The 27,190-nt window shown below is 33.4% G+C and overlaps 1 protein-coding gene across 1 annotated transcript; it reads left to right on the top strand.

The window, feature by feature from the left end:
* Nucleotides 1–493: 493 nt before the first annotated feature.
* On the top strand, nucleotides 494–25,452 carry LOC126811074 (chromosome transmission fidelity protein 18 homolog). The gene is made up of 24 exons (XM_050536546.2): nucleotides 494–632; nucleotides 1,455–1,751; nucleotides 3,518–3,703; nucleotides 5,343–5,479; nucleotides 5,992–6,075; nucleotides 7,252–7,304; nucleotides 7,775–7,910; nucleotides 8,731–8,901; nucleotides 8,999–9,096; nucleotides 10,602–10,725; nucleotides 12,427–12,542; nucleotides 13,487–13,580; nucleotides 15,109–15,207; nucleotides 16,099–16,226; nucleotides 16,727–16,804; nucleotides 17,150–17,261; nucleotides 18,755–18,925; nucleotides 19,329–19,478; nucleotides 19,718–19,848; nucleotides 20,252–20,336; nucleotides 21,705–21,763; nucleotides 22,470–22,587; nucleotides 23,615–23,687; nucleotides 24,306–25,452. The coding sequence occupies exons 1-24, from the start codon at nucleotides 563–565 to the stop codon at nucleotides 24,407–24,409; spliced, it is 2,874 nt and encodes a 957-aa protein (XP_050392503.1). The 5' UTR covers nucleotides 494–562; the 3' UTR covers nucleotides 24,410–25,452.
* The last annotated feature ends 1,738 nt before the right edge of the window (nucleotides 25,453–27,190 follow it).

Raw genomic sequence — 27,190 nt, 5'->3', positions numbered from 1 at the left:
TATAGGATTAATAGGATTATTCTTTAACAAGGTAGGACTGTTTATGGATATCATCTATTTTCAGGCTTTATTTAAATAAATTTTAAAAATATAACTTAAAAATATGCAGTTTCCACTTTAAGTGAAGAATTACTATGTCTCATATTAACAACTTTAAATCATTTTAATTGATTTTGTACATCCATGTTGTGATTATAGGCCTACACAGGGTTTAGTCGGTCAATTATCGTTACCATCTGATAAACGCAGTTGTATGGCATATTTACTAGTTTAGATGACGATATTTACATGTATTATAAAACAAATTTAATTTATTTAAATATATTACGATATGTTAATATTAACAGCAGCTAATATTTTAAAGCAACTAAATATTAAATTTATGAAATTACTCTTACAGCTCCCAATCCCTACTCCCAAGCAACTTATCATGACCCAGTCCGTCGGTTTTAAAATGGGGTTACCTCCCATTACCGGATATAAATAATAGCGGGAAACTGATGTCAACAAAGCACTAGAGTGTATGTAAGAAAGTTTATGAAACCATTTCATTGTCAATGATATGGATAACGGATTGTTTGAATTTGAATATGCAGACGAACTCGATGCTTTAGCTGCCTTCGATGATGAACGTAAGTTTCTGATATCATGTTTTAGATCTACGTAACTTGAGTTCCTCCAGTGCGAAGTGGGCGTGGCTTATGAGGGAGAAATGGGGTTTAACGTACACTCGACACAAACTAGGTCATTTCGGGACTACCACATGGTTCAATTTTATTTCAATCATTTGCTTGCATGTAGGGGTCTTTAGCAGTGGGAGAAAACCAGAGGACCCGGAGAAAACCCACGAGGTTGGACAGGCGACCCTACTCGCTTGTCACGTACAACCGGGGAATCGAAACCCCGCCAGTTAACTCAATGACAGACCGTATGATACAGTGGCTTATGGTGTTATGAAGTTAATAAAGCCGCCGATCGTCCTTGAGGGATTTTGAATCCCTTGGTAACATTACTGTTGTGAAGTTTGAATTTCTAGGAGGAATGTCAGTGTAAAACAGTTCAATTCCATTCTTTATTTGCAAAGATATTATGAACTGAAAATTTTGCAACACTCAACGTCTTAACGCGTCATCAAGAAGTCGAGACTACAGACGATAAAAACAAACCATTGCCACCTATACATGTAAGTGTTGGGTAAAATCTTTTGATGGTCCTCTTTTTAATCAGATTGAATCCATTGAGGTTGTCGTTGTTCCATAGAGTATAGACTGAAGACCAGGACTTAGTAGCTTATACTTAGATAATAATATATCCTCCTATGTAGGTATTTGACTTGGGTATTGTTTTTTTTTCAAATTTGATCAAATAAAGAGGCAAATTCAGACATTTTAACATTTTTAAGGAGTTTTGAAGATTTAATATTTACAAATTGTATTTCTTTATCTTTTTTACAGCCACAGAAGATGTCTGTAAACCTAAAAGAACTTTAAATTTTACAACACCAAATGCAAAAACCCAGCATGGGAAAGGTAAAACTGGAGATGAGTTGAATTCCAGTTTATTATTAGAACCAGTTTTAAGCCCAGAACCACCTGTAAATGGATCTTTATTGCATGCTAGAACTACAGGAGATAATTCTGTTGGATCTGGTGAGAAACGTGCCAGGAATGAGGATGATGATTTTGGAGATTTACCAACGGACAGTGATGAAGAATTTACTGTGCCTCAAATCAATACACGTTCAGAAATTGGTAGGTTTTAGCTACATGTAGAACATACAAGTTCTTATGTGATTTAAACATCTGAGTGAGTAAGAAAGGTGAAAATCTGCCCCCCAGGTTATAAGGCCTAGAGGTAGCCTACTGGTAGATTCAGGAACATGTATCGTATTGCAATAGTTTTGAATAAGTGACCTCCATTTATTTTCACCCAGAAATCAGCTTTAGTAATGTTAACCAAAGTTTATTAGAGCTACATGTACTTGCATGGTCGTTCATTATGTTTGGAAGTTGTAGTGTACCTGACCTGTCGGCACAGTTAAGACATGTTCATCTCAACTGCTTCAGTAATGATCAGGATATGATCTTACCAATCAATGGCACCAGAGTACTGTATTGCAGTATCTGGTATGGCATGAATGGTGTCTTAGCATTTTTGATCTACTTATTCTTGGTGGACATGTAGCATCTATTTATCTTATGTTTTTTTATACAGTGGTTTTTTAATTTTCATTTAATTGAATAATAAATTAAAATAGCATTTTTAAATTTTTCTTATTGAAATATTCAGTATCAAACAATTATGAATCATATTTTGGATTTTGTTAAAAAAGAGGTTATCAATTTGGAAAGAATATCTTTAGAAAATAATGAATTTGAAATGAATTTACAAAAATGAAGTTGTCTCCCTTGATACATTTATTTCTGTGGGATCACTAAAAGGTAATTTGATTTGATTATCAATATCACTATTGGATTTAAAAAGTCTAATCCTCATTGATTTATAAAGCATTTAATTGAGTTATCTGATGTATGTTGAACTCAAAAGTTGAAGTTTGTGCTTACAATGTAGGGTCGACAGGTTTAAAATGTTGAACAAAGACAAATTATCATCCCATAAAACAATCAAATTGAAATTTCTTATCTGATTTTGATGAAACTTGAAATATAGATTTGTCTCCAAAAGATCTTGGTTCCCTTCGATATTGGCATGTATCGGATCGAAACTTCATGGATTATGGCCCCTGATTGTACAAAGAATCACGTTTTTGACTTGTGGACACCCTAGAGGTGACAACTTTTATTCGATTCAGATAAAACTTGAAATGTATGGCTCATGATTGTATGAACAATCTTGTTTTTAGCTTGCAGTTCCCCCACAGGTCACAATTTTTATCTGATTTAAAAAAAAAACGTTTTACTATATCACTGTGGCATTACACCATAATGATGATTGAGTTCAAATTTCGTAAAATTCATACGCAAATAGTGTGGTACAGTGGATACTCTAAGAGTCACAATTTTGATCCGATTTTGATGAAACTTTAAATTTATGTTTATATCGCATTGATCTCGAATCCTTTCGATATTTGCACATATTTGGTCAGTAACTTCTTAGATTATGGCCCTTGATTGTACAAAGGTCACAATTTTTGTTCAATTTTAAATATATCACCGTTACACCTTAATGATGATTGAGTTTGAATTTCGTGAAAAACTGATCGAAACTGTCAGACAAAATGGCCGCTCCTTGTACGCAAAAAGTGTAAAAGTATGTTATACCAAGGTTGTGGACCCTCTAGAAGTCACAATTTTTATCTGATTTGAATGAAACTTGAAATGTATGTTTATAACCCAATGATCTTGGTTCCTGTCCATTTTCGTGCATATCGGACAGCAACTTACTGTTACTGGCCCTAGATTGTACAAAAAATCACATTATTTTTTTTCACTCTTTGTTTCTCCATCTCTTGCAAAATGTGGGCGTATCTTGCATGGCAACCGCTTGTTTATTTCAGAACCACTGAGTAAACGACAAAGACTTCAGGAAAATAGTAAAGATGTCATTAAAATAAGACCAGCCAAAATTAATGAAAACACAACAAATAGTGACATCTATGATGAAGATTGGCTAAAAGATGATTGGAATGTCAATAATATTATAACAAAACGGAATCAAGCAAAAACTTCTCAGTCTACAAGAGGTATCATGCCCGCATTCTTTAACCTTATTTTATACACCTTCATTGAAATGTGATTGTATATTATCTGGCGTCCATAATTGCTTGTGTATGCGCAAAATGCTAAAGTTAACATCCAGTTGACTTTAAAGGACGTATCACTCTATTTTTTCAAGCCTTGAAATATAGATAAAATGGATCTAAAAGCGCATATTAAAATATGAATCTATGTAAAGTGATTTATATTCAATTTTTGAAAAACATATTGTAATTTCTAATCAGTTAGGTTTGGTGAAATAGGTGAAACGTTTATATATTTACGAAGAAGCCTACATGTATTTCAATAATTGCCAATAGTTACTGTCAGAGTTTTTGCCATTGGACACTCTAGATTACACAGTTTTCTTGTTCACAAGACAAAGACTCCTATTCAACTGTCAAAGTTATCACTCTTGGTCAATTATTAAAATTCTTCTGGACGCTCTAAAAGGTAAAGTTATCATGCGATTAGTAGAAATTGATAAACAGCTTTCATGTTAACGAGACGACAAATCCTATCAATTTTCAACGATTTCAGGCAATTGAAATGTGGTCGTATATTCTTGTCGGTCCGTCTGTCGGAGGCTAAAGTTAATATCCGATTGACTTTAAATTTATACACAGTGTTTAACGTCATGAGACGAGAAAGTCTATTGATTTTCAGCGATTTCGGATAATTACTGCCAGAGTTATGGCCCTTGATCACTTCAAAAAATCTTGTGGACACTCTAAAAGGTATTGTTAATATCCGATTGACTTGAAATTTATATGCAGTGTTTCAGGTCATGAGACGATAAAATCCTATTGATTTTCAACAATTTCCAATAATTATTGCAAAAGTTATGGCCCTTGATCACTTTGAAAAATCTTGTGATGCTCTAGCAGCTAAAATTATCATCCGATTGACTTCAGATTGATACACAGAGTTTAAGGTCTTGAGACGAACAATTATATTGATTTTCAATGAATTTTGATAACTTGAACAGCTAAATCCATGATATTAAATGTTTTGTATACTAAACATTAGCATGGGGTAGAATTTGAAATTGAACTGATGAACCAATACTTTCTATTTTTGTCCCCCGCCTTTCAAAGAAAGCAGGGGACTATTAACCCTTAACCGGTCATTGTCGACTATAGTCACCACAACGTTATACAGCTAAGTGGTCACGGTCGATTAAAGTCGACCACCGCAAGAACATTTTTGATAAGCCGCATTTGAGTATTTAGTTTCGTATTTAATTGATATGCCCATGCATGCGTTTCAGACAGGAATTTGTCTTGTCAAGGGCATTGAGAAAACCATGTCTTTGTTCAACATTTTTTGACGAAAAACGTAATTTAATGATGTTGGGAACGTTAAAGATGCGCAAAATGGTTGAAATATTTATGAATTATTCGATTCGGATTATATCGATGACACCGATTCTGAAGACTATATTTCTGATGAAAAGGATTTAGAATGATTTGCAATTTATGATAGAGAGTGTTGAAAATTAGTGTATAGTTTAATTGCTTGATACTTTTGAAAAAAAAATAAATGTGTGATTAATTAATATGTCATCTATTTGTTTTTGGATTTTGGCGGGGAACATCAGCCTCACTGTTGGCTTGTAAATTTTAGCATTAGATGAAGTATTTAGAGATGACAAATCAAGATTGCTGACTTCTCGACCTTGTGGAAACTTTCTTAACATCACTGGTACTGATGGTAGTAGATTTTATCTTAAATTAAAGGAAGAAGAGGACTTTGATAAAGAGGTAACAGTATAAAGAAACTTTGAAGTTTGAAACAGACATTGACAGCCTGCATTAAGCTTCCTAGTTTTAGAAACAACTAGTATATTTCTAGTTGGACTCGGTACCTATTTTGTCTGGGTCATTGGACTGTTCCCAGCCGATTTATAATATTTGCTTCATTGTTTTTTATTATTGTTTTTATGTAATTCTCTCTTAACGTGCTTGTCAATTATCCCAAATGTATGATACAAATATTTCATTTGATGTTGTTATTTATTCATATCTAAGCAACATTAATTAATAACATTGGTAAAACTGAGAAAGTAATTGTACTGATAAAGTTCCAAAACTAAGTTTAATGTAATGCCCCTGGTTTGGCTTTTAGTTTTTTTTAATCTTGTCCCTTAACAGTGATAGCCTGCTGCATGTCTGTTCAAGGGTATTTAAGGCCACTGAGCATAATAAAGCATATTATAGTAAGAATATCTGCACATGGGCACAATGTTTATTTAGCTCAAATTTTTATATTTCAGATTGTAGAGATTAGTAAAACCAGGAATATATCAGGATTACTGAGTGTTCCATGGGAAATATTACGACAACAAGTAGAACAGGAGGTAATTATATTCTAATTTTACAAAACTAAATTTCCAAATCCTCTAGTTACAAATGTACCTTAGTCATTATGACATCTAAAGATTGACCGTTATACATTATGTCCTAATAACATTATTGCTTTCTATAAAGATTGACTATTATACAAATGTCCTAAACATTATTGCTTTCTATAAAGCTTTTAATAACAATTATAGAGGCGGACTGCTAAGAACTAACACTTCAGATAGGATGCCAAAAAGTCGGTTCTTACTTTAATCCTGTCTTACTTTGGGACATCTAAGCACAAGAATCAGATACAAAATTCTAAACAGGTCATTATTTTAATCACGGGCCATTATCAAAATTCTAGATATTTTAACTTGAATATTTGAATTATCGCCCCCTTTTAGGGCATGTAAGGGGCTAGATCTATTCGTTAAGGCCAACTCAATTTTTGTCAAGGTCACTGAGATGTAAATAAGGTTAGGGCACGTGATTGTTGGTGAGATTGTAGGTTAGGATAATCATTAGGGCTAGGTCCAGGGTTAGGGTAAGGGTTGGGATTCGCACTAGCCCGGTTTCCATCTCGTGACCTTTGACCAAACTTGGAATTGGCCTTATTAAATAGATCTAACTGCATGTGCAGATGACTTTTTCTGCAGAAGTTGTTCATTTTTCATAATACAAGCCTCTATGAGTAATTGAATGTCCAATTGTCCTATTCAGAAGTTACTCAAGTTGAGTTTCTGAAGCTGTTGTCAATGCAACTTCCTACTGCAACCATTATTATACAAGACATCTTAATAAACAATTATCAAAATCAGACTTACTTTGATAAATGACAAAGCTGAAAAACTTTTTAAAAAAAATAGGGAAAATGTTTTTGAATATGATACCCTTAGTTAAATGTTTCCTCCCTTATTTTACTGGGGGTTTAGATCATAAGGTCTGTCAAGTGGCGTGGTTCAATTCCTCACTTATATGTGACAGGGAGTTGGGTTGAACTATATGTTAGTCCACAAATTACCTAGTTTGTGTTGAGTGTACTTTAAGCCCTATATCTCTCTCCTCATCTGACTGGATTTGTCCAAAAGTTGGTTGTGTGTAGGACTGAATGGGTGTCAACCTCAAATATTATATTATATTCATGTTAAGTGACCCCTTTGGTTATTCTTTATTGTTGTTTTATCTTTCAGAGACAAAATAAGATTATTGATGAAGCTAGAAAAATTACTGAAGCTATTAACAGGTATAGTAGCGCACCAGTATTTTTGTGGGACCTTTAGTCCTTGACCTAATGCCCCAGACTGATGGTCACAGACAACTTATGACATTGTCAGGGTACTTTCTAAACATCTATTGTTTTTGCAAATGTTTTTATTGTGAATTTGTAGTAAAGAGATTTTACCAATGATATATAATCTTTCCCCTTGTCAGTGATGCAGGACGGAGGATCTGTCAAGAAAAAGCCTCATGGATGGGGCAAAAAACTTGCTGGTGTGAGTACTTGCTGGTGTGCACATAAAGGAACTCTTGACAGTTGGAATTCGACAAAGAATGTGCAGAAATGTAACTACATGGGCGAAATTTCCTTCATAGTGCAATGCATAGTACGATTGGTACCGAAAAGTAGAACGTTTAAAACCATTTCATCATATCACTCTCTGCATCCTCAGAATTCTGTTAAATATTATCTGTATTTTTGTTATTTTATGACAGGGAAATAGATGATAATTTAGGTCTGGATGGTTTAGACAAAGAAAATGAAGAACCTATAGCTTTATCTGAACCACAGAAATTTTTATGGGTAGAAAAATATGCTCCTTGTAGATATACAGAATTACTCAGTGAAGAGGTAATACAATCAGTACCGTTTATATTGTACGTGGTCAGCTGATCCACAATGGATATTAATGAGGTTTAACATAGTACTGTTGTGCACTGACTAGGCTAACGAAGACGGAGGATATTAAAGATATTCAAATGGAAATATAACTGTATATGGTAAATCTGTGAAGGATCGAGTGGTCTTATGCATGTGCTTTAGACCATAATGCCTGTCATTCAGTGTCAGTTGGTGTGGTTTCGATCCCAAGGAATACTTGATAAGTAATAGGGCTGTCTGCCCAATCTCATGGGTTTTCTCCAGATCCTCCGGTCTCCATCTGCTAAAGACCCATAAACAGAAGCAAATTATTGAAGTAAAATTGTAGCATATCTTACCCCCAAATATGACCTGGTTTGTGTTGAGTGGACGATAAAAATATTTTTCTCTATATGTGTATGTATAAAGACTTTTTAATTCAATATTGTCTGTGCACAATCCTTGATGACCCACCAATTATGTGTAAATATAAAGTGACTTACACTGTATATTTATTTACTCACTGTTCATTTGAAGAGATGGAGTGATATTTGTGCATATCCACATATGGAGTGTTGACAGGGTATTGGAAATCTAGTTTGTATTTGACCGTCCCCCCAATTGCTAATAATAAATATGTATTTTTTTTATATAACAACAAAACAAAATCTAACACAGAAAATCTTATTATAGTTAAAAGGTGGTAACTGGTCCTAATAGGAACTAACTGGTTAGGGTTAGAGGTAAAAACATGTCGTCAAAATGATGTACATTTCAGACTTACTTATGTACATTTGTTATTTAATTGCAGGCTATAAATAGAACATTACTTCATTGGATCAAGCTATGGGATTTTGTTGTTTTTGGTAAAGAATTACCCAATAAAAATAAAGATAAGAAAAAACAGAAAGAAGTAAAGAAATGGAAAAGATTACCTGAATTAACAGATGAGCTAGATAAATTTAACAGACCTTTACAAAAGGTAAATGTTTGTAAAGTAAGGAAAATAACCGATCAAGCTAATGTGTTTATGGGATTTTGAACCAAGGTTTAAATGATTATATTTGCATTTTTTATAGGTTGTATTATTATGTGGTCCACCAGGTTTAGGGAAGACAACTCTAGCACAGATTGTAGCTACACATGCTGGTTATAATGTAGTAGAGATGAATGCTAGGTAAGTTTGTACAGATATTATGTAACATATGCTGGATATTATGGTAATAGAGATGAATGCGAGTTAATTTAATACAAATAGTATGTAATATATTGTGGTTGTTATAATGTAATATAGATGAAATGAAATGGGGTTAAACGTCCTACTGTTCTGCTCCGACTGGGCTAATGAAGACGGGCATATGCCAGGCAGGGTAAGCTTACTCTTCCGGACACCTGTTACCACTGTTTGTCGTGTATTTTGTACACGGTGGACAGTCCATATGCTGATTACACTATTTTGCCTATACCGTTTTTTTAGGACTTCGAATTTTGTCTAATGGTTTGGATTGTTCGTACTTGGTTTTATTTTATTTTTATACAGTGTCTTATGAAGGAAATTTTGCTCGGGCAGCGGCACTATGGCCTACTCATATATCGAATTCCAACTGCCAAGGGATCTTTTGTGTGCACGCCAATGTCTACATGGGACCTCGTTTTTTGTCCCATCCAAATGACTAGACAGCTGTCCCTGTTACGCCCTCCGTCCTGCACCACTGACAAGGAGAAACCACGTCTGAAAATCCCAATAAACTTTCTCAGTCAATGCAGGGATTGAACACGCGTCGTCCAGGCTAGCGAGCCAGTGTCTTAGCCACCGTGGTTTCCAGTAATAACGATAAATACTAGTTAATTTTATACAAATAATATGTAACACATGCTAGTTATAATGTAATGGAGATGGATGCCAGGTAACTTGATACAAATAATATGTAACACATGATTGCTACGTAATTTGATACAAACATTATGTAACACCTGCTGTTAATGTACTAAAGATGGATGCAGGGTAATTTAATACAAATGATATGTAACATATTATGCTGATAACAATGGAAATAGATGAATGCTAGATATTTTAATACAAATAGCATGTAGCATCATGACATGCTGGTTATAAAGTAATAGAAAAGAATGCTAGGTAATTTAATACAATTAATATGGAACAGTCTGGTTATTATGTAAAAGAGATCAATGCTAGCTAAATTTAATCCAAATAAAATGTAACATGATGGTTATAATGTAGTAGAGATGAATGTTAGCTGATTTAGTATATAACACAAATGTATTTTGTCCACCAGATTTTATTCTTTGGACAGCTGTGAGCTGTTTCCCCGACACTCAGCAAAGAAAAAGCAAAAAGTAGTGTGGTCTTTGATGTAAATAATCTACATGACCATTAAATCCTCATTTACTGTGAGAAATTGTTGAAGTTATAACAATTGTTATTTTCTCAAAGCCAAAAATGAGTAACATAATTAAAAACAATTGTACATGTATGTGCTTTACAAATATAAAATGAGATTGAAATCAATGAAATCTAATGCAATATATCGGGCATGAGCCCTTAGCTTTGCCCTTTGTGCAAATAATTGTGATCTAGAGGGTAGATTTCATGCATGTTTTAATTCAATAACATAGGTAGTTTCTCTTGCCTTGCCAAACAATAATTTTTCTGTTGAACAGTGATGACCGTAGTGCCGAAGTATTTAAAAATAAATTAGAGGCAGCTACACAGATGAAAGCTGTTTTAGGAGCTGATCCTAGACCTAATTGTTTGGTGATAGATGAAATAGATGGGGCACCACAGGTTTGTAAAACAATATGATTCTTAGCTAAAATGTTTGTTGTGTGTGTGACAATTTATTTTTTAAGAATATATTATCGCAAGAGAGCTATCAGTGTAATAAATTTATCTATATTTTATTTAAGTGTTATTTTTTTTGCATATATTGCAAAATCTAAAGGAGCAAAGTATAGGATACAGAGTCAAGCTATCAATATGTAAATAAATTTATTAGTTTTCTAGCTTATTCTCATTGTCATCGGTTGGGAGTCCAAAAGTCTTATCTTGCATATTTGACAAAATTCACTTTTTAGTTTCTTCAGAATCAGAATTTTCTAGCGCATATTTTTATTTAGTTGTCATATTCTAAGGCAATAATATTGGATTTTATAATATTGTTTCAAGTTGTTGTATATGAGATGCAAGCAGTTATAAGTGAACTTTTTCTTGAGATACGTCCTTGCTGTATAAAATTGCAAACTACTAGTTTTAAAACAGCACACATACATAATTATACGCCCACATAGAAATATGGTCGTATATTGCCGTTTGTCCGTCCGTTCGACCAACAGTCCGACGTCCACAATTTTTTGTGAAAACTCCACAGACTACATTTATTATCTGATCAGTTTGAAATTTCTATATATTGTTTACATCAGTGTGAGGAAGAATCCTATTGAATTACAGCAATTTCTGTTTGTGGACTCAGACTAGCAATTACTTACCCATTGACTTCAATGTTAAATGGCTGTAACATCACAGACTGTAGCTTTTTGCTCAACATTCCATTAGTTCCAATCTTTATAGACACATTTGGCAATCCCGAATCCCCTCATCATAATTTTGTCGGGGGTTGACCGTTTAGATTTTTTGCTACAGGGATTTCATGTTGACTGAGGTCAAAATCTCACTTCCGACACATTGTTTGCTCTGCAGAAAGACACTTTACACCCCCTACCCCTCAGTTGTAATGTCATCAGTATTGTCCAAATCGGCTATGCTATTGCAAATTTGGTCCCTTTTCTCCAATTCTTGACCAAAAGGTCAACCAAAAAATGCAGGAAGAGGGGAGAAAAAAAATAAGGGAAAAATTGTCTATCAATAACTCGCACTACATTCGCCAATCATGAAATAAGGGGAAATAATTACTAGTCTTAGTCCTTATATCTTTTATAGTTATGACCCTTGTTTTACGACTAAAGTTATCATCCGATCTGTATTAAATTTACTTGCATTATTTGAATTAGTAAAACGAATAAGCTTATCGAATTCCACCAATTTCCGTTAATTACTGCTAGATTTATAGCCCTTGTTTCACTTTTTTGAACCCTTTGTGAACACTGTAATGATAAAAGTACTTCCTGCTATTACCTACAAAAGCATAGATATGTGCCAGCCCTTGTCGACTACCCGGAAGATTTAGCTGCTGTTGGCATGTTTTGTTGACTGGCAACCTATCTTTTACAGAAATATTTGAGATAATCTTTGAAAGATCAACATTTTGCGTACAATTTGACTTGATGTTTTTGTACAATAATATAATTCTTAACCCCTGTGCATTTTTTGACTGAACTATACATTTTGGCAAAACTTGGATACCACATCTTCACTCCCCAATAACAAAATGTAGATTTATTACATTTTCAGCCAGCAATCAATATGTTGTTAGAATTATTATATATTTAGCCAGCAATCACTATCTTATTAAATTTGTTATATTTTTAGCCAGCAATAAATATGTTATTAAATTTAATCCGTAAAACCGACGTGCCACCACCTGGTAAGAAGAAAAGTGATGGTGGTATATTATTGCGTCCTATTATCTGTATATGTAATGATCAGTAAGTTAATATTATTTGTGTCTTTTAATTTGTGTGCTGTTTTTCTTTCTTTTTTTATATATCAGGGCTTAATTTCAGAGTTCATAATAGATTTGTTCAACCTTTGCTCTGTTGGATATGTTAATAATAAGTGCAGGTGGACTGCACCACACATAACCAATTACACAAGACAAACCTACAGATAAGACACAATAAACGGTCAATAAATGCACATAATATTCGATCAAATGAATGGATCTGGGGGCTAGCCGTAAGCATCCACTTCGCTTTACAGTCCCAGGTCTATAGTGTAACTTAACTGCTTTTGGCCAAATATAGGGAACTGCCTAACAAAAAGTGGTTTAAGCTCCAGATATCTTGTTGGATTTAAAAAAAAAAAGCAAAATAAAACCCAAACCACTATTAAAGGAGCTAAACTCAGATTAGAATCAACATTCTATCAGTACTGATGTTGTTATCTTAACATGAAAATCTGGGATCCTAGTATCCAATATTTAAGACACATTGTACATTCTAACTTAATCAGTACACAAGTCGAAAACATTATGGTTTCGGGCACCATTTGTAATGAACAAAAAAACCCAAACATATCCTACAAGACAGTGCAGGATTAATTAGTTGGGGCTGATTCACAAACAACTAAATGATAATAAAATAATGTGTAGAATTGACTGAGCAGGCTTAACGACTGCCGATTAATTTGGGCTGTTCACATATTTCACCAGTCATAATTAATTAGAAATTTCAATTTTGGAATTTAAAATAAATTAATTTATATCCACTTGTATAACATTAATATGTGCTCTTAGCCCCATGTTCGTCTATTTTAATGTTACAAAGAATAGAGCCATACATCCTTTGAGTCATTAATCAACCATTCTACATCAGTGTTTTGTACAATATTGAAGACAGTATTAGTCAATAACTGTTGTGTTTATTTACAGATATGTGACATCATTACGACAACTACGACAATCAGCATTGTTGCTCAGTTTTCCTCAAACAGAATCTTCACGATTAGCATCTAGACTTTACGAGGTTAGTTAAAAAAATTTAATTTGTTTGATTTCTTTTTTTTTTTATTGTTTAGCATTCAAACTTTAAACAGTTGTGGGATTGGATTTGCATACCTGTAATGTGGAGACATACTTGCAATCCCATAAACCACTAGGAAACCCTTCTGGCCTAGTGATGTATGGTTACCCCTTGTTTAGCCAAGGCATTCAATGCCTCCTACAAACCAGTGTTGTTTTATTACAAATTTTAACAAGTTAGCCAGTTTCAAATACATCTAAGGATTAAGCATTTAAATTTAGCAGTAACATTTGTATGTTTTACTAAAATTACCAAATGGATATTCATGTATGCACTGTCAGTGTCACATGGTTTTCTGTAGTGCTGTTTAGCACTGTGATACCACCCCCCACCCCCTGGGGTGAATGGTTTTGGATTCATTACAGCAGGACAGTTAACCAATTCGAGATTTTTCGAACCATTGCAACAATAGTTTTAGCTTATTCATAGCTTTCACTGGAGAAGGGTTACTGTTTAGCTGGGAAGTGAAGAAAAGGTGCTTGGTTTCTTACCTTACTATCTACAATCTTAGCATCCATGTTAATAAACTACAGTTTAGAAAGATCTAAAAATTGTTCAGAATTATCTAATCTAGTTTAAATACAACTGTTTAGTTTTGAGGATGATTATAATATAGTTAATGTTCAGTTGTCATTGTATCATTTAGAAATTAACAGTTTGTTTACTAATTACTGCATAGATCATGTGTTTCTAAATGATGCACTCAAAACTAAACACTTGTATAACAGTGGCTAAGTGTTTACTTAAAGTGTTCAGTTTTGAGTGCAGTGTTTAGAAATGTACATTTTGTTCACTAATTACTACTTAAAGGAGCTAAATTGCTAACATTTGGGACCTAGAAATTGACAAAAGTGGGTCGCAACACATATAATACTGTAATATGAATGTATATATAAACTGATTTACATACAATGGTTTCCGTTTTTACTCCAATTTCAAATCAGTTATGTTCGGCGAAATAAGCCAGCAGTCTCAAGCGAGTGCAAATTTCTAGCATCTGGTTATTCCAGTCTACATACGCCGTTTGATTTGGTGCAATGTGTCTAGCCTCGTCCCTTAAGTCTCTTGATACAACTTGGGCTGAAGTGCATTATGGTGTACCAATGGTAAAATGTTTATTTTGTCTTAAATATTGTATATTAAAAGCCCATCTTTTTCCGGTAAGATCACAACATGAGTGTTGATTTAATTTGACAAATAAATCGTGTTTTCAATGTTGAAGATTTTGGATGATAATGAGTTAGAGACTTAGCTACTTTAAATTGGTAGTTTCTAAATTATGCACTCAAAATTAAACACTTGTAAACTAGACTGCTGTATGGCTATCTTTAGACTACACAACTGATTTTTGGTGATATTAAATTATTTTTTTAGGATTTCTAGACGCAGTTTATTCACTAAACATATTTATTACTAGTGTAGACTATGGATAGTATCCATTTATGATAATATGTTATAATTGTTTCTATAGGTTATACGTCAAGAACATCTTAAAGCAGATATGAATGCCTTGTTAGCATTATGTGAAAGAACAGATAATGACATTAGATCTTGTTTAAATACATTACAGGTATATAAACCACAATTCATCTTAAAATTACACATTTTAGTATCTACAGAAAACAGTTAAAGATGAATTATGTTAGAATTAGATAAGAGCTAGCCATTCTTACTAGAATAGTTCAAAATAGATAAGGAAAAATTAATATATTGAAAATTTTTGTCAAATTACTTTATTCTGTGTAAAGTTTTGAGTGTTTTGACAAAATGTAGTATAGAATATTTATTATCGTAGCAATGGTACTTGACAATCTTGATTATCTATTTGAACGACGGTGGTGTTCTAAAATACTTAAAATCGGAGCCACCCGATGGCCCAGAGAGTTGTTTATCGGCTAGTCATATCAATAAATGTTTAAATAATAATTTATATAACATTTGAAGCCAGAAAAAAAAGACCTGTAATAGGCAGATTTAGCTGTAACATAATGTATCTTTAACTTACTGTCTACACCTAATGGATTTTTTTTTCCGAACACTATAAAGCAAACAATCTTTATATATTAAAAATTGTATTTATATTTACTTTTCTCAGAAACAGAAAACTAAATGAACACAAAAGTTATGCAAATTTTGTGTGAAATAGACACAAAAAATGTAAGATGTAACTTGGTCAATGGATATAGGATTTACACAAACTTTGATTATGTTTGATTAGAAATGAGTATAAATACTATTTGGGGGAAATACAGATCATAGTGTAATGGTAAAGGCATGATTGTGGTGTAGAGACCCTGAATGATATTTGAAGACAACTCATACAAGTTTGTATTACACATATTTATTCTCATGAAAAGTTTGCATTATATACAATTTTTACCGCAGTTTGTTAGAAAGAAGTAAAATAGAGAGAATTTTATAACCTTTATTTAATTTGCCGTCTGTTATTTATTTTATTTAGTTTGTAAGAAAGAATCGTAAAGAATTAACTGTTCAATCAGTTCAGGGTATGAGTATAGGACAAAAAGATGCACATCGAAGCTTATTTTCAACATGGTATGAAATTTTCACAATGCCTAGAGGAAAACAGTAAGTCTCAGTTTAAATTCATTATAGGAAATGTCCAACATTCAGATGTTATTCCTGATACTATGATTCCATCAGAACCAAGTATTCCAAAACAAGGGTGAAAAATTCGGAAATATTTAAGTTCTTAGAATTAAGAGACCATCTAAAGAGGATGGCATTATCTTTGTAGGTGCATTTATTTAAAATAAGCTTGTTATTTGTGTGGTTAGGAACATTATGAGTGAATATTCTCAAACTGCATCCTTGTTCAAGTTCGATAATTAGACTAGCATTCTAATATGGCTGGTATAAGTACAGTTATTATTTTCTTGAAATCATGAAATAGGTAAACAAATGATTACAGGGTATCAAGAATTGACATGCACTTTATATAGAAGAGCAGGAGATGTAAAGTATAAGTCACATTGCAGTTACATTGAGAAGCCACATTATTAACTGTACATTTCATCTTAAACGACATGAAATGTTGATTAAATGGTTTTGTTTTGTTTACATCATAGAAATCGATTCGTGAATTTACGTGATTTATCAGAAGGAAAGACCACAAAAGCAGCCACAGCTACAACACCTGCAGTGAGGTAATTATTTTAATTTGGTTTACAGGCATAGTGGGTTAACTTCGACAATGATACACAACGTGGGAAAATGGGTTACGAATCGGTCAAACGAATTAAATACAACAGTGAAAGAATGCAGAATGTTAAAGTAGTTTACTGAATTGAAAATGAATTTCTTAAATATATAGGTAGCAGCTACTGTAATAGTTATAGGTGGGAATTGTCCACCCAAAGAATATCTTGCAATTGTCTCCCGTGGACTAAAGCAACTGGAGGAAAAGTCTTTCAGATGCAAAAAATGTAATGGACAAATTTATCTCCTGTCATTGTTAAGACCTATTGAAGTGTTATATTTTGTGTTTTCAGGTTTCGGAATATTTTACTGGTAGCTCAGGCAGCTGGGGAATATGATAAAGTTAAACAAGGCTTATTTGAAAATTATCTTGAGGCAAAATCAAAAGATCCTCATCTAGTAGGGGTATGTTTGTCCTTTATTTTGAATGAATTAGATGCAATATCATAATATTACATTGAAATTTCACAGAAATGTTTTTAAAATACGAACCTACTAGACAGCGACATGACTCTACAAACATTTTTGAAATGGTGTTTAACGTCATTCCTTACTGACTCTACAAACAGTAGATTGTTTCCTGAACATCATTTTTATAGACCCACATTTTCATGTGGATGTCTATTTCTTTGTGGACCCAATACAGGTCACAGTTTTTATCCAATTTGACGTAACTTAAAATAAAATAAGAGTTTTATCTCCAGAAGATCTTGGTTCCTTTCGATATTGGCATTTATCAGACCATAACTTCATGGATTATGGCCCCTGATTGTACGAAAAATCCGATTTTGATAAACTTGTTTATAACCCAAAGTTCTAGGTTAATTGCAATATTCACGCATATCGGACCGTAACTTCCTATATTATGGCCCCTGCTTTTTCGAAAAATCTCGTTTTAGCTTGTGGTCCCTATAGAGGTTACAATTTTTATCCTATATAAAAAACAGTTCCATTATATCACCGTTACACCATAATGATCGTTGAGTTCAAATTTCATCAAAATCGGAATCCGCTCCTTGAACGCAAATAGTGTTAAAGTATGTAATATCAAGGTTTTGGACTCTCTAGAGGTCACAATTTTTATCTGATTTTGATGAAACTTAAATCATGTGTTTATGTCACAAAGATTTTAATTCCTTTCCATATTTGCACATATAGTTTAGATATATCATTGTTACACCCTGATTATTGTTGAGTTCGAATTTCGGACGGAAACTGCCCGACAAAATGGCCGCTCTTTGAAAGCAAATAGTGTAAAAGTATTTAATACCAAGGTTGTAGACCATCTAGAAGTCAAAATGTTTATCCTATTTTGATGAAACTTAGAATATATGTCTATATCCCATAGATCTCGCTTCCTTTTGATATTCGCACATATCAGACCAGAACTTCCCAGATTATGGCCCCTGATTGTTCGAAAATTCACTATCTTTTTTTTAACTTGTTCTCTATTCATCTCTTGCAAAACATGGGCATATTTTGCATGGCAACTGCTGGTTAATGTTGCTGGTAGATTAATATTTAGAGTAAGGAAATATTAATGTAAAAATTCTTAGTCTAAAGAAACAATCTTCTTAGGCCATATTAAAGAAATTTTATGTTTCTCAGATACTTCTGTGTCACTTAAAAAGAGCTGCATGACCTGTGTTTATTATTACCACACGCAAATGTTTTTCCTGGGTGACAGTAGTAACTCTATTAAGAAATTTGATTGAATCCTAAAATGTAACTTAGGCGCACAACGATAAATGAAACTGGATAATCATATACCCCCAGCATCAGATTTTTAGGAAGGGTTGTCTGGGAACCAGCATATATTTTTTGTATGGCCTTATGTTCTTTACTTGTTCTGTTTTCTGACTATTCAACATATTTACTTTGCTTGTAATTTGTTGCAGTTAAATTTAGCAAATGAATGGTTAGGTTTTACTGATCTGATACAGAGATACACCAATCACAGTCAAGATTACTCTTTAATGAAATATGTACCTTTTTTACCTGTTACATTTCATCTTCTGTACGCATCTTATACACCACCTAGAATACAGTATCCACATTCACAATTTGAGGTGAGTGAGAAGTTACTCTCTATTTTATTCTTGTTAAATTCAGGGATGCTATACATGCAGGTGGAGGGATGGTGGTATACAGCAAGATCTGTAACCAAAAGATCACACTCATTCTCATGCTGGCTAGTAAATGGTACACTTAAGAAATAGGAGCCAGATAAAAGATGTTGTAATTAATCTACACTTGGTTGAGATTAATATTTTTGATTTAAATTTCAAGCAAAACTATTGAACCATGAAATGAATAGAAGTTTACCAGCTTTTTGATTCAATTACATATGATGAGCTTTATGGGAGAGATTTTAATACATTAAAACGTAAGGTTGATTTTCCTGATATAAAAATATGTGAAACTGAACTTCTGTTTAAAATTATACCATCAAAAGTTATTTTATTTGACTAGATGAGAACAAAACAAACCAAATCTGATAATTTAGTTGGATCTATGATGGCTGATATGTTACCAACTGTTAAAAGATTTGTAAATACAACTGCTATGGTAATGGATGTTATACCACCGCTAATGGACATTATTCAACCCACACTCAGACCTGTAAGTACCCTAGTCATTTAAATATATTTTAATCAGTTTTGAGTTGTTTTTTTTAACCAAGTTTTCCACTTGCTGACAAAGAAATTAGCATTTCGGCAAGCCCCTCTTGCTAAACATTGCAAACTTAAGTCATATTAAATAAAAAGAAATAACAGTATTTGAGTCTCTTCTGTAGTCTCTTGGGTAATTTGTCAATGAACCATTAAACACCATTGAACTATTTTATGACATTTAAACAGGTAAATACCCAACTGTATAGTGCTCGTGAAAAAGAAGAAATGGCTAACTTGATACGAATAATGATAGCTTATAACATGACCTATCATCAGGAAAAACAGGAAGATGGTCAATATAATTATAGCATAGAACCGTAAGTTATACTCAAATATATACCCTTCAGCATATCCCTAGAACCAATTAGATTTGACGTAGAAATTATTTTACATTTAGTCTTTTTCTTATACATTATCAGTTCAGCTTCTAAATATCAGCTTATCTCCATTCCTTAATATAAACAATCTTAAATTTAATAAAACCTTTTTTTAAATAAACATTTTGTTTGTTTTTCTTTTTGTCAAAATACCTTCTTCAATTTGTATGCAAATTCAACTTGACAATTTAACGTCCATTGGTTTTTAGACTATCATCAATGTTCTGTAGATTTTGCTTCTATTATAGACCACCCTGTTTCTATTCTAGATCAATATCTTATTTTTTTAGACTTAGCTGAATTTGTGGTGTGGAATTGATTCTAGTTGTCCTAATTATTTCAGGAAAGTTGATGAAATTATAAAATTTCCGGGAATGAAACAACATCGACAGATGACATATGCTGCTAAACAACTAATAGCTAGAGAGGTAGATATGGTTTTACACATTCAGATTACAAGCATGCCCATTTAAGATAGAGTAGCTCATGACGAAAAGCAATGCCATATACGGTACATGTATAATAAAAGAGCTACTTAGCATAACAAGATTCCTTCTAACATATATGCATGTGATATGGTGGTCGAGTGGTCAGCGCAATGGACTCTGTACTAGAATATCCCAGTTTCAAATCCTGGTATTTTGTTCCTAGCATTGCACACATACCCATTGAAATAATAATTACCATTGTGTTGACAGGAAATTAAACCCCATTCAATTCTATTGATTCTGAACTGATGTGACTAATTTTTTTTTTATTGTCCCCCGCCTTTCGAAGAAAGCAGGGGACTATTAAAATGGGTTCGTCCGTCTGTCTGTCTGTCTGTCTGTCTGTCCGTCTGTCTGTCCTTCTGTCTGTCCGTCTGTCTGTCCGTCACACTTTTTGGGACACAATAACTCTCTTCCTAATTGAGCTAGAATGTTCAAACTTGGTGTATGTGTTTATTAGGTCAATGCCTTGATGGAGTTCGAAGATGAGCATTTTCCGCTTAGGGTAAGCAGAGATAAGCAATTTGATTGGTTGATGCTTTGGGACACGATAACTCTCTTCCTAATTGGGCTAGAATGTTCAAACTTGGTGTATGTGTTGATTAGGTCAATGCCTTGATGGAGTTCGAAGATGAGCATTTTCCGCTTAGGGTAAGCAGAGATAAGCAATTTGATTGGTTGATGCTTTGGGACACGATAACTTTTAATTGAGCTAGAATGTTCAAACTTGGTGTATGTGTTTATTAGGTCAATGCCTTGATGGAGTTCGAAGATGAGCATTTTCCGCTTAGGGTAAGCAGAGATAAGCAATTTGATTGGTTGATACTTTGGGGCACGATAACTCTCTTCCTAATTGAGCTAGAATGTTCAAACTTGGTGTATGTGTTGATTAGGTCAATGCCTTGATGGAGTTCGAAGATGAGCATTTTCCGCTTAGGGTAAGCAGAGATAAGCAATTTGATTGGTTGATGCTTTGGGACACGATAACTTTAGTTCTAATTAAGTGAGATTGATGAAACTTGGTGTATAGTTTCATTACAGTAATACCTTGACTAAGTTTGATAATGAGCATTTTCTGCTCAGGGTAAGCAGAGCGATAAGCAATTTGATTGGTCGTGACTTTGGAAAACAATAACTCTCCTACTTTGATTGTTAGACTATAAGTAAAGATATACTGTTTGATTGTTCAATTCTTTGTAAAAGATAATTTGTGATAAATTTATATGTGTCCTCTAATTATTTTCCTATTTCGGCGGGGGACATCAGCCTCACTGTTGGCTTGTTAAGATTAAATTTGTTTCATTTCAGATTGATTTAGAGAAAATGAGAAGATATGAAGCCAAGTTAACTCCAGTTGTTAATATTCAGCAAGTTTTCAAAAATTTTTCTCTTTGTTCTTTTATCTGTAGAATGTCACAATCCAGTCTGTATACTGGTACATATTCGACATACTGCATCTTCTGTTTTGTTTGCAAATCAAAATTGTGCGATTATTATTAGCGTTACCAGGGACATAATTTTATGTCACAGCAAGGCTGTATGACTTCACAAAGAATACAAACTCTTTTGTGTGGGGAGGGGGAGGGGCATGGGGAAGCATGCACTGCACTTTCAAACTATATTCTAAACTTGATTGTTCCCAACAGTGTTCAAATGTGTTGACTCAATAGATAGAGCAGTTTGGTTCTCATTTATCCCCTACTGTTATTACATTGTTCACGATAGTAGAGAGAGAAAAATGGTGTTTAATGTCCAATCGACCCAAACTAAATCATTTTGAACTAACACATGGTTCAGTTTTATTTCAATTGTTCACTTGCGTGTAGGGGTCTTTAGCAGGGAGAAGAAACCGGATCATGATAGTAGACTAGATTTTCTGTCTTTTATGCATGCCACTGTCAGATTTGGTAATTTAGTTAGATTTTATATCCATTTCCTTTGGTGTCTTAGTCGGTATTGTTATATATTTGAAATGACGTTTCCTTTTAGAATAATTCACATAATGGTACAGTAAAATAACATCATGATTTTAGCATTGTTACTAAATTTTTTTATTTAAATCATTTTTTTCAGAGTAGAAAAGAAATCAGTAGAAAATAAAACAAGTAAAGCATCATCTAGTTCTAGTGATAATCCCTCTTTACCCAATCATCTACAGACATTACAAGCTAAACCTTTAGCTCGTGATAAGGTAACATTTTAATATGATTTATGACATCTGTATCCTGTTTAGTGAGTCCATGTATAAATATTTTGAACAAAGTTAGTTAATGTATTGATAATAAGCAACATACTCATATATGAATTGGGTAAATCATCTAAACATTGCTCCCGCTCCCTCTTTAACATTTATATCAGATGATTCTGTAATTGTGCTCATGATATTGTTAAAAAATTGTTAGTTCAAGAAGTGTCATGGGTTTAACATCAACGTCAAAAGGAAGAGAATTACAAGTCCCAGTCCATTTTTACTCTGAATTATCTCCCTTCGACCGTATAATATCAAGCTAGAAATTTGTGGTTGGGGATCATAAAATAGAGATTTTTATAATCTACAAAATAATTCCCATTTATTTTTAAGGTACCATTTATTCATATGTCTATATTTTATGTGTACGGTTTCTATTTCATTTGTATTAATACTATTAAAATATATTTAGGAGGGGATGTTTCTAAATTGTGAAAACTGGTATCCAAGCCTCTGATTTATTCTACTGCAATAGAATTTGGTTTAAGACATTACACTCACATTCGTGTAATTAACAAATCTGATTAAAATACAGATCTATATGTCGTTTCATTTTTTTTTTATACTTTCGATGGCCTAGACTACATAAAGATCTGATCGGTTGTGGTGAAAGGTCATGTCAGGGCTCATACAAGCGGCTTTTGACCATATGATGTCCGACATTGATTAATCAATCAGCGTTGTCATTTCTACAGCATGCCAAGAACTCGTAACAGACTGTTTCATTGGCTAATCTAATTCCTCACATTGTGTAGTAAAGACAAGTGAAACGAAATTTTTAACTAGAAAAAAAACGAAACAAAATAGAACCTGTGCTTCAATCGGATTGTGTAATTAACAGAAGGGCGATTTAGGTCCTTGTCCTTTGACCTCTTGTATCTGAATTACTGGGATTTCCCTAACCATTAATATTTTATGAGTTTTCTAAAAAAAAATGTGCCCGCTTACTTAATTTCATATTGTATTTAAGGTGGTTAATTTTTTTGGTCATTTTACAAAAACCAAGCGAGAAGTTAAAGTAGAAAAACAACAAGAAAAGAAAGGTAAACTTAACATGCCTTCTCCAGGATACTTATTAACCAATATTTAAACTAAAATATTTTGTTCAAATACACCCAATCCTATCACAGATTTCAGCTTTCAGTTGATGAAATGGCTACATTATTAAGATATTTTAGTTTTAAGGGTTTTGGGGTTTTTTTTTAAAATGAAATGAAAGTGTGTTTAATGTCCGGGCTGATGAAGACAGGCATACGTCATGCAATGTGCTATGAGGGAAATTTTGTTATGCACACACTAATGATTGCACTTGATCTCTGTTTCTTGTACCATCCAAATGACTAGACTCTGAGAAACTTTCTCAACAAAGTTATATTTAATTAGGCATCAATTTTCTACTCGTAGACAGCATCAGACTGGATTATCATTAAATAATAATACATCAATTCAGTGTGTCACAATTCAATATGCAAATTGTAGGAAGGTGAATTACGATGCATCGATTCAACGATCTATTGTGCCAGCACTACTACTGCTGCTATGCAACTAACAAGATTGTGTGTTCTGTGAGTCCAAGAAATTAAGTCATGATGCATTGGAAACATTATGGGAAAGTTAAATATTTTCACATCCGGATTAATTCAATTATCTATTTCTTGCAGATGAGAAAAAGAGTGAGATTCTAGCTACAGATATTTGGTTTCATTTTAAAGAAGGATTTTCTAATGCTGTCAGACGAAATGTTAAAATTCAAGATTTATTATGATCAGAATTTTTTGGGGAATGTGATTCTTGGACAGTGTGGATATATAGGTGTATATTGGAAATATTCTGGTAATAAGTGATTCAATTGATACACATAGATCAAACTCCAATTCATTCACAAACAGAATGTGATTGTTTCTGCTTTTAATGGATCATGTTTGTTTTGTAGTAGTCAGATCTTGATCACAGAACATGATATCCTGATCAGGAATGTATTTTCCACCATGAACTCAGTTGTGAATAAACCAAGAAAGATGAGTTAAAAACTTAAAAAAAACCCCTCTATTTTGTAAAAAAAGTTTCATTTAGTAACCTTCCTATTACAGAAAAACTCAAATAAAATATGTTCCACAACTGCAAATTATTTTGTCCGAACTACATCAACAAATATCTATAAAAAGGCCTATTACATTGTTTATGGAGAAACAGAAAGAGTTCAGATTACATTTGTCCGTCCCGCATCTTAGACCTCAGGATTCAAGGTTTGATAAGACAAACAGTGCATTTCCCAGACTTAACCCCAGATCAACAAAAAGTGCTGGCAGATATTCAGAAAAATATTTGCTCAAGAAATCACAGTGTTACTTTTGTAAAAACAGTTAACATATTCTATGAGATCAAATCAGTACCACATGTCTGTGAATATGTTGCAAGGATTGAAAAATTATGTAAACATTTATGAATTAAGGTGTGCACAGATATGTAAATTTTATGTATTGAGAGGCTGTGTAAATGAAGAATAAATTGTAAATAAAATAAGTGACGTAATTCTTTTCTCAGAACAATTTCAAATCTTGTCATTTCTTGATGCTGAATATAAGTTGTTTTGAGTTAAAACATACATTATGCAAGAGCTAAATTGCGGGTCTTTATTTATGCCAGAAATGTAATCTAAATTATTAATTAGACATTAATTAACCTATCAAGACCATAATCAACTCTCGATGGCATCGTTAGCCTGCGATCATTAGTGGATTATAAGCCGATTTACTGCATAAATTTCCTTCACGATTTAATGGATACTCGAGACTATGCTGTTTATCGTACTGACTTTAGTAATGATGATCAAGGCTAGGCGGAAATTTCAATCGCTTATTTCTTGGTTCATAGTGGATCAATTTGAATGAAATTTTCAGCAACTTCCCTTTACATTATATAGTTTTTAAATATTATAGTGAGAACTGCCAACTTGTTATCTAATCTCCCATAATGTATCTTTCAATAAACTGCTTCTTGTCTTGCATCCAGATTGTGTCCGGTAGATCACTCAATCCAACCCAAGATAAAAGCATTTAATCAGAAAGAAATGAAATGATCCTACTTCTGCACGAACCAGGGCCAATGAAGACGGGCATATGACATGGGGTGTACTATCAAAGAAATTTTGCCTAGACAGCGGCGCTACAGCCTATTCTAATTCAGAATCCCAACTGCCGCTTCTTTTACGGGCATACCAAAGTGTCTAAGGACGTTCTCCGGCTTATTGACAGGCCTGGAAGACCATGTCCTACGAAACATTACAGAAAGCTATATCAGGAAATGTAATTGTGCATCGCCTTATTGACGGTCTGGAAGACTATATCCTACGAAACATTACAGAAAGCTATATCAGAAAATGTAATTGTGTATCACCTTTAACTCAGTATAGGATGTTTAAACTGGTTGGAGTGAATTGTGTATTGCCCACAACTCCTCTATTTGATGTGTTATCTGGTTGGAGTGAATGTGTATTGCCTTTAACTCCCTATGTGATGGTTAATCTAGTTAAGAAAGATTGTATATTGCCCATGACTCCTTATTTGATGTTTAATTTGGTTAAGAGTGATTGTATTTTACCTATGACCCCTTATTTGATGTTTAATCTGGTTGGAATGATTGTTTATTGCCATTAACTCCCTATTTGGTAAGAGTAATTGTGTATCACTTTTTACTCCCTTATGGATGTGTAATCTTGTTGGAGTGATTTTTACAGGTGTATTCCTTGACTGTTGGAATAAACTGTCCTTGATGAATTATGCACGAGTGAGTTTTGCGTGAGTATTGTGATAACCAGCAGTAGAATTGTCCATGCTTGTCGTGAGACGTGAAGTAATGTTTCAAAGGAGAACGGTTGTGTGGTAAAACAAGATTTATGGAGCCAAGATAATATATTTTAGTAAAAGGACTTGTTTATAATGTGTTTCTGGAATATAATGTACTTTAAAATCGAGGAAGAATATATGGGAATGTATGCAGCATTAGAATTTATGCAGAGGTCGTATCTTGTTACACTATGTGATTGTTTCTTATAAAATTTCAATAGCTGACATTGACAGTTGTATTTTGATCCTGATTAAACTTTATACTTGAATATAACTATCAATGTTTCAGTAGTAAGTTTGTCTTGGGCTAAAATAAGATGGTATATATTACTCTGAGTTTTATTATGTTGGTCGATAAAAGCGTGATTAATGATGTGGATATAAAAATGCGTCGTTTCTGAATGCAGTGAATACATAATCCAGGAATGTAGCAGTCATAGCGTGGGTATAAAACTGGATGTAGCAGTCTTTACAAAATTCTTAGATGTAGCAGACATTCCGCAAGTCAGGGATCTGGTAGCTGGTACACAGTCCAGGGATATAGTATCCATATACACAAACCAGGGATGTGGCAACTGGTACACACAATCGAGAGATGTAGCAGTCATTCAGTGGCCTACACAATCCAGGAATGTACATGTAGAAGCCGGGACAGGTAAGTCCCTTTTAATTTAAATATAATAGGTCCGCAAATCCATTTT

The sequence above is a fragment of the Patella vulgata genome, chromosome 2 (assembly GCF_932274485.2).
Source record: "Patella vulgata chromosome 2, xgPatVulg1.2, whole genome shotgun sequence".
Taxonomy (NCBI): domain Eukaryota; kingdom Metazoa; phylum Mollusca; class Gastropoda; family Patellidae; genus Patella; species Patella vulgata.
The sequence above is the reverse complement of the archived record's forward strand: the minus strand, read 5'-3'. Positions and strand labels throughout refer to the sequence as shown.